Source organism: Phasianus colchicus, chromosome 4 (genome assembly GCF_987193195.1).
Source record: "Phasianus colchicus chromosome 4, bPhaCol1.hap1.1, whole genome shotgun sequence".
Lineage (NCBI taxonomy): Eukaryota > Metazoa > Chordata > Aves > Galliformes > Phasianidae > Phasianus > Phasianus colchicus.
This window is the reverse complement of record NC_143439.1, coordinates 30,712,769-30,726,179: the sequence shown is the minus strand read 5'-3', so window position 1 is coordinate 30,726,179 and position 13,411 is coordinate 30,712,769. Positions and strand designations below refer to the sequence as shown.

Genomic DNA, 13,411 nt, shown 5'->3' with positions numbered 1-13,411 from the left:
TCTTACTGAGTTGTCATCTTTCAACTCCCTGCTTCTCTTCCTCTTGCTTTTTCACATCAATATTTTTCTCTTGAGCTATTACTTTCTCAAGAACATCACTTCTATCCGCATTCCTGTGCTCTTTTCAATGGTGTTAGGCAACATGCTCTCTCACAATTTAACCCTTTATTTTCTTTCTCTATAAAACAAAGTTCACAATACTGAACTGCACTAAAATAGGTCACCATCTGTCAAATGCCTGGTCTATCAATTGTATATTCCTGCCTTATTCTTCTGAGCTGAGTGACTTGAGATCAAAATTGAAATAGGCTGGTAGACAGTGAAACAAACATTCATTCTTGACTCACAGCAAGGTTAACTATTTGTGATGAGCAGGCAGAATAATCACATTTGTTCAAAGAAATCAAAACTGCCCAAATGTTCTACATGGCTGAGTCTTCAGTGCACTCTGCACACCAGCTGACTTTGCATTGTGTGCACTTTCTGATTTCCCCAGTCAACGCACAGTTTCAGGGGTCTCATTACTTCCAGAACTCATCCAGAACCTCTGGTACATCAGCTTCCAAACATTTCCATCTCCATTGATTTCCAGAAAATATTACAGATATACGTAGTAATACAGATAAAGCTGTGTAAAGTAATGTGTTTTTGGGATTTCCTTAGCAATCTTGCTGAGATTATGCTCTTTGTTGCTTACTTCTTAATTTTACTAAGATCAAACAACATACAAACTGATTTTTTTTTATATCTGGAAAGAAGTTTTCTTACATTTTTCTGTGCTTAGTGTTTCCTCTGGCAATTCAAAACCCAAATGTGCATTTTTTTTCTTTCATTACAAGCAGAGAACCTTGCACAATGATGTGACTGCTGGAACTGGGGTTTTAAGACCAACTGTAAATTGTGGAGTCTCCTGAACAATTTTTCCCATGTTTCTCTTAAATGCAGTGGCTTGGTCTCGTTTTATACCCAAAGTACTGCCTAGGCTCCCTTAACAGGAAGTCTATTTTGACAAACAGACAAAAAAAATGCAAGCATTTTTTGCAGCCTATTGATTGAGGAGACCACTGGAATAAAGCCACCGGCTCCCTTACACTGCACTGTAGTTGGAAATGCTGAGTCATGGCCTGAAGCAGTGATTGAGCCCCTGGTGGGAAGGCAGGGCCAACCCAGGGGAGCTCAGGTGCATGCAATGCCCAGGAGGGGTGGAACCAGGATCCACCCCTTCCCAGACCTTATTTAAGTGTTGGCAGTGGAGGTGAGGATATCTTGGTGGAGATTCCTGCTTATTTGAGGCCTTCTAAAGATAAGAAGCTTTTTTTCTTTTGTTTCTGTTGCATTTGGGCTTATCTTCTTTTGCTGTAGCTAAAGACTTGGCTATCTTGATGTTATTGCAGTACTTTCCATCATATTATAGTGCACCTGTGGCTGAATTGCTTTACTTCTCCAGCTGTCTCTATAATCCCACTGGTAAAGTAGATACCATTATCCTATTTTTTTAAAAGAAGTGTGATTTGTATGGGTGAGGGACTAACAGCCTTTTCTTTAAAAGGGAAGACCCTCACCCTGCATGTAAGACTAAATAAATAGAGTTTGACTGATGGATTAATGAAAACCTAGACATAAGATTAGATGTACTGTTTTGATGCATTAATGTGGCACTTTCTTGTAGTTCATTTACTGCCTATAAACTTTTCTGAACATTTGCCTGCAAAAGAAGTATAATCAGGAACACAAAACTGTCTGGATGTTTCTTAAATTCACAGAATTGTTAAGGTTGGAAAAGACCACTAAAATCATTTAGTCCAGTGATTAACTCTTGACCACTAAACCATGTCCCTTGTATTCTTCTTCTGCGCAATGTTATTTCAGAAATCTCCTTAATTCTAGTAATACATCTAAATGACAAACGTTACTACTTCTCCATGTATGTGATCTCATTTGTAATTAGAGCAATCTTCTGTAACTCTGCTGAAATCAAAGGAGCTACTTTCAGTTTACAGGCTGGAGCTGAGATCAGCATCCACTTAATACAATACCCGTTACAGATTCCACTGCTCCTTGACAGTTTTGCTGACATTTGCAATTTCACCCAAGAGTGCCCTTTTTTCTTAAAGCACCAGATCTTGTAGCCTTCTTTTGTTGTGGTGGTTCATTTCAGTCTCTTCGAGTTACAAATAAGTCTGTGATCTTCCAAGAGTAAGACATAATTATCCGCAAATATTTTAGAGAGTTTTGCTTTTTTCCCTGGTGAGTACACATCTCTGAAGGTGTGTTTTGGTATGGAATTTAGCAGTATCAAAATAATTCTCCATGCAACCTACTGCTGACCAGTTTGGAGCAGTGGTTTTAGAAGCAATGGCATCAACACTGGGCAGCTCAATAATTTAACAGGGCTGACAATTGTGCTGCAAACTTCTTTTCCAACACAGTCCAAAAAACACCGAGGCTGCTCTTTGTTTTTCCCCAGATCTTGCCTTGTAAACATGTTTATTTTAAATTCCCTCTATCTGAGAGAGACCATGGCTCCATTAAGAGCCACACACTAGCACAGATGTGAAGCATTGTTTTTAGTAAACTTTCTATGTGGATAAGAGGGGGCATGTTGGGTGAAAGCTCATTAATTTCTTGTGTCTTGTTTCTCTTAGATAACTGTGTCTTTTCTGATGTAGCAGCATAACCTTGGAAAGGCACTGCTGAACCCACACTCTGTTGGGGTCCTGCTGCCCATCTGCACCTGCTGTGTGTCCAGGAAAATGCTCTGAAGGCCAGAAGGGAAGTGGCTTTGCATCCTCTCATCTCTTTCATATTGGTAAGAGCTGTCCTCAACAACGTGCTGCTGCCTGCTTCTTATAGGAGTTCTATATGAGGGCTGCTCCAAAAGTAATGCCCCCTGTTTTATTATGTTGGCCTATGATGTCAAGGTGTTGGTGGTATGGCAGTAAGGCAGGGGTGTCCAACCTTTTGTCTTGCCTGGGCTGCAGTGAGTGAAGAGGAATTGTCTTGGGCTGCATATAAAATATATAACACAGTTAATGTACATAATTAACAACAAAACTTATATAAAAAGAAATCTTTTAATAAAACATTTAAAAAAAGAGAAACAAAAGCATAAAACTAGTGGGATATGCGACCTTATTTTGTGAAGCTAATGCCACAGGCTGGCTCAATGGCAGTGGCTGCTCTCAGTGTTTGACAGATTTTTTTAAAGGAAATTTTACTCCTCCTGTACTTCATCATTTAAAATTACTCGCTTACAAACTTATATTGCCAAAAAGCGATGACATGAATAAGGTGTAATTGTGATGCAAGGGGTATTTCTCTCTGCTAAAAGAGGGCTTATGAAAGTCTAGCAGGAGAGACGTTATCAATTTTTTTAAAATTGAACATCTGATTGCAACTCTATACATTCCATCTGAAAATTTGCAGGCAATGTATTTATGTCAACTAAAAATGGAGTCACAAGTGTACCAAAAAAATTTTTTTGCAATGTTTAAACTTATTCTCAAATTCCTTAATCAAAACAGAAAGCAAGGCTGAATATTTTTTGCTGTTCATGGGACTATGTTTAGCTGACATATCAGAAGGCATACAGTTATTTGCCATCACATGAGTTAGCACTGCACTGTGTCCCATGCCCTTGTTTCAGCTCAGACCCATTTAAAGTTGCCAGTCCACAGAAGTACTCAATTGTCAATCATTTCAATATGAAATTTGCAGTTGGAGCATAATCTGAAGTGTTCTGGAACAAAAATTTACAGCAGTGTCATTCCTGAAGATCTCTCAATGAAGGGAGCAGTATTGGATAAAGCAGCAGCAGCATGGTCACTCCCTGCTTGTCTCTTACTATGGGTTGACATATTTTTATTTCGGGAGATAAGGTAATACATATACAAATATGCACACACATGCATGCTGCTTGATGGCAGAAAATACCAGCTGTGAAAGGAAGAGTCAGCTCCCTCAGTAGTTCTTCCTGAGAAATTCAGAAGCAGGTACATATGAAAAGCTCCTATGCTCCAAATGGAGCTGAAGCCATCCAAGCAAGCATTCTCCTAGCCTCGGAAAAGGATTTCAGTAGAAGGATTCAAACCAACCCTGCTTGATCAAGCCAGATTCACGTGTGCCTGGTAGAGTCGTGTCCCTAGGGGCTGGAGGACTCTCTAAAGAGCCCATAAAGAAGAGAAAAGAGCAGAATTCAGTACAAGCTCTATGCTATCAGCATGGAGTGCAGTGCTCTGGGTAATGCCTCTGCCCGTACTGTAGAGTACAATCAGCTGAAATCAAGAAACACAAAGCATCTTTATTTCTACAGTACACAAGTGGAGAGATTTTTCTAAATAGTGCAATAAATTTTTCATTAGAGAGGAGCAGGCCTTGGTGAGGGGAGGCTGGAAAAAGCTTTCTGAAGCCTGCCTTTGTGTGCAACACAAAAGTCATCATCTCATGAGTGGTTCTACGTGAAGTCCAATTTATTTCACAAGAAGAAAGACCTTGCATGTTATTATCCAGCAGGTAGCATGTGAAGTAATAATAGCTACTTCTGCTTTTTCACTCCTTTTTGCTTTCATTTCTTCTGGTTTTGGTGGTCTCTTCTTTCTTCTTCTCCTTTGTCCACCTTCACTCTGCCAATTTTAAATGCAGAAGGAATTGACAATAAAGGTAACTTCTACGTGCACTGGAGAAAAGGTGGGGTGAAAAGGTTGCAATTTCATTATCCATTCCCTTATGGCTAAATTTGTATGTTGCTGGGTAAATGGAATACAGGTAAAGCATGGGCCATACCTGAATTTTCCTTTCTTCCTTCCCCAGGTAAGCTACTCAGAGAAAGATTCATGACATTTGAAGAAGCTGTCCTCAACAGGAGAGCACTTCTCCATCTGATCACAGCACAAGAGAAGGAACCCCGAGACAATGTATGTCCATCTTCACCTTTGCTTTAATGAAAGGGCTTGTTCTTCTGCTTGTATGTGCAATTCTGAGTTTGTCAGTACATAAGGGCTACTATAAAGACTATTAGTTGAAACTGCTATTTAGCTTGATTTGGGGATTGCTTTTGTTTGAAGAGTGTGGAAGAAACTCTTTTTATTTGTACAGATCTGAAGGAGGGAAACAAGGACTGAGATAATAACATATAAGCACAGAAATATTCAAGGAGAGTGTGCTAAAAGGGAACAGCTCTGAACATGCTGCCTCCTTATGAGAAGCTTATTGGGCAGAGAAGCTAAACTAAGCAGCACCATCTAGTGTCAAGTTAGGAACAGAGCTGGTGCCTGGATCCTTCAGAGACTTCTGCCCGTATCAGTCAGGTTCCCCCCAGAAAACTAATCCATTAGGAAATAAGCTGTACTTTCTGGTTTAAACAGATCTTAGACTACTTTGTGTTCTTCTAAAGAGAATTTACACGAAAAGTAATTCTCTATGCCAAACTCATAATTCAGTTCAATTTTTTCCTCTATGCTGCTGAATGCAGTGATTTCTTGGTTCAGTCTTGTGACCTTATTTTTCATCCTTGTATTGTTCCTCTTTAATTATTTTCATGAAATGGTAGGAAATATGCCTAGTAATGCTCTTGATAAGCACATACTCGCTCCCTTTTCCCTTTCGGGAAAATCCATAAAGAAGACATGGGTTTGATCTACTCCATCAAGCTATGGTATGGGCCATGAACATGTGATTCTCCCTAATACCTAAAGCTCAAATTCACGAAGACATTTAAGAGCCCCAAACCCATATTAATATCACTTGCTGTCATTTATTTTTATGTATATGTGTATATATATATAGTGAATCATTACTTTTTACTTCTTCTCTGAAGGTCTAGTGAATCCAGAATACACACACACACACCAGAATAAAAATCTGATCAGTGCTACAGGGACTACTGGATGTTCTCCACAATCACAACTACCCTAGGAAAGGCACGAGTTCTGTGGGGTAACAGTCTAAGCACTCACATTAGAAGCAAATTTGAGCATGCTCATTTTGAGACCAAAGCAAAATGTTCAAACTCTGATTCCCAGTTCCTTAGACTCCATCCTTTGGTCTATGCTGAACTTTCTGCACCAAATCAAAATGACTTCTGGTAAGCAACATTCATGACTACTTTGTCTTCTTTCCACTTCATTGCTCATCACTCAAAAGGTTGTTTCCACTTACCTTTTTCCTTAATGCATTGCACAAGCACTAAGTGCCTGCAGCCCAAAGGCTGAGAATTGGCTAAGGCCACGGAAGGAACTGGGAACATCAAAGAGAGTTTAGAACAGCAAAGCCCTGAAAACGTTCTCTACCTCCCACCGCTTTCACCCGAAAGACACACTTCCTACTCTGCTGGAATGCAAAGAGCTGTCTGTGCAGACATACCGCCTAACTTCGGGTGTGTTGTGTCAGAAGGAAATGTCTTCAGCCAAGAGTGGTATTTGTGAGCATTCTTTATTCTTAGACTGTGTTAGCCTCTTAGGAGGGCTGTTTCCTATGTCTAGGAAAAAAAAAAAGCCATAAATCAATTAAAACAAACACAAAACAAAAACAACACAGGAGAAACAACACAGGAGAACGCAGGAGAATAAGGTTGTTAGGGAGTTTCTTTAAGGAGAAAGGAATCTATCAGCTGCTCCCAGAAGAGCTGTGTTCTCTTAGCAATGGGCATCTAACCATGCAGCTTTAAGTCATGTTTCAATAAGGGAGGTTTTCATTGGCTTTTGCTCCAATGTGTAGTTTCCTGGTCTGTAGGGAAAGCTGATGTTTTCTGTATTTTGAAAACTGGATTTCTTGTCTACATCATGTTGAATTGTGAAGATAGAACTCCTGAGGTCCCTAGTCAGTGACCACAGTCAATTTCTGGGAACTGTGTGGAAAGACTCAGCAGTCAGTTTTGCCTTCAAAGCAGACAGCCAAGGATGATTTAGTCCGTTACTGCCATAAGCAAACAGTCATCTCTAGGATCTTCCAAAAGTCGTCCTCCCATGTACCTGTTCACTCACCATTCCTAATTTAGTTCATGAAAGATTAATTCCTTAATTGTGATGTTTATTAATTATCTGTTTTTCCATTTACAGGTTTGCAGTGTTACTTCTATTCCTTAATTAGCTCACAACAACAGCAGAAAATGTGAGTAATCTCCTTCATTCTCTTTGCCTCTTGGGCAAATCATTGGCTGATTGGTCTTCCAGTCCACCTGTTGTCCTACAACTTGTTTGCAAGAAAGGCACTGAGGCTCTGGAATGTTTGCAGAGAAGAGCAATGAAGCTGTGAGGGCTCTGTTGCACAAGTCTTATGGGGAGAAGCTGAGGGAGCTGGGGTTGTTCCATCTTGGGAAGAGGAGGCTCAGGGGAGACCTTATGGCTCTCTGCAGCTGCTTGAAAGGAGACTGTTGCGGATGGATTGTGGTGGATGTGGATTGTGGAGGATGGGAGAGAATGGCCTCAAGTCGTACCAGGGAAGGTTCAGGTTGGGTATTAGGACATGTTTATTCTTTGACAGCGGCGATGCAGCGGCACAGGCTGCCCAGGAAGGTGGTGCAGACATTATCCCTGGAGGTGTTGGAGAAAAGGGCGGATGTGGCACTGAGGGACGTGGTCAGCAGGGATGGTTTGGGGGTTGGATGTGATGACCCTAGCGGTTTCTTCTAATGACGCTGTGATTCTAAGGACTGCACTCAGGCAGTGTGCCTGCACACCTCCACGCTCCACAGGTGCTTGAAGCACCACAGACGCCCCAGGTCCCCGCTAGGAGCCCTCCACACCCCCAGCCGAGGGCTCAGCCCAGGCTCTCCGTGCCCCGCCCCTGCGCTCCGTGCCCGGCGTGTCCCCGTCCCCTCGCCCGTTGCGCCTCGCTCCCCGCCTCGCCCCGCCGCACTCCGACCGTTAGCGCACGGCGATGGCGGCGAAGCTGACGATGCGCGTTCTGCTGCTCGTTGTCCTCACCGGTAGCGGGCGGTGGCGGGGCTTGGGAGAGGAGCAGCGGGGACGATCCCGGTCCCGCACCGAGGGCTGTGGGCAGGGGAGGGAGAAGGGTCGGGGGAGGGCGCGGGGAGCGGGACGAGGAGCCGGGATGGGGAGAAGTCGGGCGGGACCCGGCCGGTCACGCCGCCTCTCTCCCCGCAGGGCTGCTCTTGTGCCCCGCAGCTGCCGCCAGCGTCCCGGTGAGTGAGCCTTGCCCGCTGCTGAGACCCCGCAGCTCCCTGTGCCAGCAGTGTGCCTGCCCTGCGGCTGCAGCGCTGCTGTCCCGGGGCGCTGGCCTCTGCGTTCCCATCTGTCACCTGCCGATTAGGGTCTGTGGGTGTGCTTCCTGTGTGTCTCACCTCCTCTGTGTGTCTTTCCCAGCCGGCATGCGACAAGTACAGCCGTCTGCCTGGATGTCCGAGGGACTACAACCCAGTCTGTGGGACTGATGGAAAGACCTACTCCAACGAGTGTGTGCTCTGCCTTTCCAACAGGTAGGCATTTGCTGCACATCCTTACCTTCCTTTCTCTGTGGAAACGTTCACTCTCATTTCCCCATTAAGTGAAGAGTTGTTGCTCACTCACCTTCTGTTAACAGCAGTTCTAGCATTTCCTCAAATGTCATTTCCTTGCAATGGTTTTTATCGTGTTACCTGTAAATGGCTCGGTTTGGATTAGCTGGTAGTATTAAGAAGTGTGTCACAGCACAGGCTTTGCACACAGTTCATACACTACTGTTAAATACAAACAGAATCACAGAAAGACTTGGGTTGGAAGGGATCCCAGTGATCATCCAGTCCCAAACCCCTGCCCTGAGCTGACTGACCCCCCACCAGCTCAGGCTTCCCAGGGCTCCAACCAACATGTCCTTCAGAGCCTCCAGGGTTGGGGCATCCACAGCCTCTCTGGGTAGCCTGTGCCAGCAAGTAAAATTTCCTTTTGCCACATTAAAGATTTAATAGCAAGTATTATTGTACACTGTACAATACTGGACTCTTGAATACCCTCCATCAGAAACTTACAGAAAACATGAAAGACCCAGCTGAAATGCAGCTCTTAGTGAAAAGATTTTACTGTCAAGATCCAATCTCTTGTGCTCCGTTTCACCGAGAAAAGTAAGAATGCCAAATGTTAGGAGAAAATACTGTTTGCCATTCAGGTTGTCTAACAGTCAAGAATAAGATCTCCTACCCTCCTTGAGAGATGTCATTTTACCCTTTTATAATTTCATAGTTTTTAAAACAAATTGAAAACAAAGAAAATCATCCCCTAATAAACATTGTTACATTTGTTGTGACTAGCTAGAAAGCTCTGCAGTGCAGGTTCTCATTACAAATTGAGAGGAGCTGTTGTGAATCAAATTGGATGGTGAAGCACCGTATATATTAATATGATAACAAAATAATAGGATTCTTGTTTCTATCAGACGGGAGAAGTGGGGGTAGCAGAACAGCAGTGATGGACATTTACAGAATTAGAAATAGATCTCAAGAAAGAGAAAACTAAAATATGTTCTTGACTTCAGGGTGAAGGGGAAGGTTAATTGTGACAAGATCACTTACACAATTCAAATGAGCAAGGTAGAGAGAGCATAGGTCAGAATAAGGAAAATGTCGAAGGTGTCAGAGGACAATTTAAGGAACTAATATTTAAAATAATGAATATTATAAAAATGTATTTTAAAATACTTTTCCACGTCAAAGTATGTTTATGTGCAGATCTGCAGAGTTTGGTAACGTTCTGACTGGAGCGCATCACAAACTATCCAAGAAAATAACAAAATTTGAGCAAAAATTGGTAACCAATTGGCATACCTGCAGTCTGAGTAAAATTTAGAAACCCCAGCAAATGAAGTGGCTCATCTAGTGCAGTTGGTGAAAAGGGGAGAAAAGAGATGTCATGATACCTTATTAGGAGCCTACCCATTTTTGCTGTGTACACTGGTACTGGAGTAAGTTATTAAGCGATAGACGTGTAGACAGCCACAGGGGGAAAAAAATGAGTAAGCAAAGCTGACACAATTTGTCAGTAACAATCCAGAAAGATCCATGAGATTTAGTTTTTCAGCAAGATAACTTGCCTGTCAGAGTAGAAGGAAGCAGAAGTGTTACTCCTTGACATATGGACCCTTTCCACTGAATTCCCAGCATTAGAACTGTTTCTCATGACACAGACTATGAAGTTTGACTTGCATTAGTGCTTTGCAATGCACACTTCTGTGAGATTTCTCATGTGGTTTGGTACTACTCAGGTTTTCAGATTTTTACTGGATTCTTATAGGTAACAAAGTCTGAAGTGAGGCTGTCTCTAAGTTATTAGCTCTGTGTGCATAATTCATACATCTTTTCATCAGTTACTTTGCAATAAGGCTTGCTGCAAGTAGTGCAAATAAATAGATTGCTACTTTTAACTGAACATGTAAATATATTGTCCCTTTTAACTGAACATTAACATGGAAAAGTTTGCTTTATAAAATGTGTCTGTTAATTGAAAGCGTGGTAGTTCTCCTCTTAAAATATTTTTGTTCTTGCAGTGAAGAAAATAAGAATGTCCAGATTTACAAGAATGGAATGTGCTGATAAGGCAGATGACAACTCTTCAAGCGAATGAGAACAAAGTCAGTCCAAATAGAAACAGTTCATTAAAAGTAGCTTCTCTGTAGTCTGTCCTAATAAATAAACTTGCATTTTTTAAACCAAGTTAAACTAAGTCCTGTGAGTGTATTTAAACCACATAGCCATTGCTTAGAACCTGAATTGCAATTTATTATTTCATGTAAGACAGATCAGAGGGCAAGGGAGAGATACCCTGGCAGCTTACCAGGAACAGTCAGTTCCTTGTGAGGCACCAGAGCCATTTCCCACAGCACTACCTGGCAGCAGCCAGGTTTCAGCACCTCCACTTTGGGCAGCACAAGCTACGCTCCTTTATGGAAGGATCTGAACCCAAGGGGCCCACAGCCCATGCCTGTCTGCACTCAGTGTAAAGAATAATTATTCACAAAGTGATCTTGCATGACTTCACTGGAGGGCAGGAAACTTAGAATAGTGGTAGAATGGGAGTATGGATGCATGCCAGATGTCCTAGTGCTTTCTAGACTTACCCAAGAAAAGACACCTCTCATTCAGCAGAGATCTACAGAGAATGTGGGTACAAGGGTTTCTGTGTTTGGAATGTGTAGAACACATTCTCTCATCCTTCCTATTTCGGGGGTCATTGGCTTCTGGAAGGAGTTACTTGGCTCGGAGCATGATGAAATACCCAGGTACTGAGGCCATAAGATTCTCTGCTCTGGATCTTGCAACCCTCTTAGTCTTGATACCCAGGAATGATTGGATCAGACAGCATAAACTTTTCCACTAAATCAAATCAGAAGTATTTCCTTTTGATGAAACGTAAACTTTATACATTGCCCATCTTACTGTAATAATTAAACAGAATAACTGAAACAGGAGTTTACCAAATCTCATTTTTGTAAACCTCTTTGTACTAGACTTTAGCTTTTATGTATTGTACTGTTACTCTCCTTCCTGACAGTTAGACAATCCATCAGTTAGACAATCCATCAGTTAGGCAAACTGTTTTTCGGGTTTGTTGTAACTGCTGTAGCTGTATTGCCTAACTTCCCTTTTGTTCTTTGCTGTAGGATTTTAAATTGTGCTTTGTAATTCTGCTGTTCTTCAGTTTAAATGTACGTTTCCCTCTGAAGTAAAGAAGACTATTTGTCTTAAAAAGAGAGAAGCTGGTGTTTAGCATTAAGTCATGCTATGCCTGACTCTGCTAGGATTTAATAAAATCCAAGCCTCCTTCAAATTAAAAAATTAAGACTGGATTTCTTACCAGTGTTCTGTGACCACTATATCTGATCTGTCAGATGCATTAAAATCCATACATCCCTTTGATTGCTTGATGTGTTGACATGACCTCCTCTACTTGTGGTATTTATTTATGAGCTAGATAAAATCAGTAACACCTTTAGACATCAATGCACCATATGCCAGGCACTAGCTTATCACATTTGCATGAGAGTAAGAAGGGATTATATTAGTTGAATAGCATGATTGTGCAAAAAAGACATGAAAGGATCTCTTTTCTATCTGTTCTCAGATGGCTGGATAATATTTTACTTGATGATTATAATTTTTGTTTGTTTGTTTATGCTATTTTCTAACTTCTCAAGATCAGCACAGGCTTGACATGACTGGGAGGAGAACATGCAGCCATCTGTCTCAGTCAAGTCAAAAGCTGTCACATTAGCTATTGCTAATGATGAGGAAGGACAGGCAAAACACACAACATACACTTTTATTTAAATTCAGTGGAGATATGCTTCTCTCTAACTCATATTAAGAAACTGTTGCAAAAATGTATTTCTAATTTGTCTTTAATTCTGCAAACCTGGGTCTCTTTCTTTTAAGTATAATATCTATGTATTTTTTTGCTGTTTGTTTGGGCCAAAATAATAGAAAGAAGAAGATGAAGAAGGAATGGGCACTATTCTTGGTCAGCGAACATCCTGAGAAATGCAAAGAAGAGCTGCTTGCTGCCTCTGAGGATATGAGTGAATTTATTTGCTACACTTTCCTATGTGAATCAGTATTGATCTCTACAAATCAGCGTTTGCATTTCCTGCCAAGCAAGAGGTACGTACCATCTTCAGATCAGAGATCTGATTCAAGGCCTGATAGAAATAGGCTGTGAAAAAATGCCCCTGGTTCCAGAGAAACGTCAGATCAGTATGAATGATTTTGTTCCTCATTGCCCTAAAACAAGGGCTTTTTAGTGATTAAATTCCTGACTCTCCCTTCCCACAGAAACATCAAAAAGGATACATGCATAAACAAAATGTTCTGTGGGTTTCACACGCTGTTGCCCAGCACACACTGTGAGTGTGTTCTCAGGGACTGCCAGACTCCAGCTCCCTGCTTGGTTGTGCTCAGTTTGGCAATGCTCAGACTCTTTTCTTCAGACACTATTTTGGCAGTCGGTAGATTTTTTGAACCAGAGGCATTACCATGCTTTGATTTGAGCAAGGTAGAAAGCATCTCTCCTTGAATTTCTGGCAGGTTCTTTCAGGGCTGGGATTCCTGATGTTCTTTTGGTTATGATAAAAGTATATCAAATCCCAGGTAACAGTGTAGAACAAGAGGCAATGGCCTCAAGTTGCACCAGAGAAGGTTCAGGTTTGACATTAGGAAACATTTCTTCTTGGAAAGAGTGGTGATAGAATGCCACAGGCTGCCTGGGGGGGCAGCAGTGCAGTGCAGTCACTGTCTCCAGAGTTGTTCAAGAATAGGGAAGATGTGCCACTGAGGGACGTGGTTTGAGCAGACATAGGCATGATGGTGATCTTAATGGTATTTCCAACCTTAATGATTATATGATTCTAACCTATGTAAGGCTCAAAAAAAATAAAATACTGCTAGCATTTGAAAACTCTTGCTATTGGAAAACACCCAGATGTGCTAGCC

At 41.8% G+C, this 13,411-nt stretch overlaps 1 protein-coding gene and 1 long non-coding RNA gene across 3 annotated transcripts; both read left to right on the top strand.

Moving 5' to 3' along the window:
- The first annotated feature begins 1,103 nt into the window (after positions 1-1,103).
- LOC116231152 (uncharacterized) lies at positions 1,104-7,717 on the top strand. Of its 2 annotated transcripts, XR_016466014.1 has the most exons (5): positions 1,104-1,467; positions 2,646-2,809; positions 4,810-4,913; positions 7,056-7,107; positions 7,480-7,717. It is a non-coding gene; the product is annotated as an uncharacterized LOC116231152 (long non-coding RNA). The 2 variants fall into 2 exon arrangements; XR_004167380.2 differs by lacking the exons at positions 7,056-7,107; positions 7,480-7,717 and adding an exon at positions 5,816-7,048.
- Positions 7,718-7,781: 64 nt separating this feature from the next.
- SPINK2 (serine peptidase inhibitor Kazal type 2) lies at positions 7,782-10,639 on the top strand. Its single transcript, XM_031596745.2, has 4 exons — positions 7,782-7,924; positions 8,103-8,140; positions 8,322-8,434; positions 10,474-10,639. The coding sequence occupies exons 1-4, from the start codon at positions 7,876-7,878 to the stop codon at positions 10,517-10,519; spliced, it is 246 nt and encodes an 81-aa protein (XP_031452605.1). The 5' UTR covers positions 7,782-7,875; the 3' UTR covers positions 10,520-10,639.
- Positions 10,640-13,411: the final 2,772 nt, after the last annotated feature.

Coding starts and splice junctions, on each gene's coding strand:
- SPINK2 (XM_031596745.2), top strand. CDS start 7,876: ATGGCGGCGAAGCTGACGATGCGCGTTCTGCTGCTCGTTGTCCTCACC. Junction 7,925..8,102: donor GCTGCTCGTTGTCCTCACCG/GTAGCGGGCGGT, acceptor CTCTCCCCGCAG/GGCTGCTCTTGTGCCCCGCA. Junction 8,141..8,321: donor CAGCTGCCGCCAGCGTCCCG/GTGAGTGAGCCT, acceptor TGTCTTTCCCAG/CCGGCATGCGACAAGTACAG.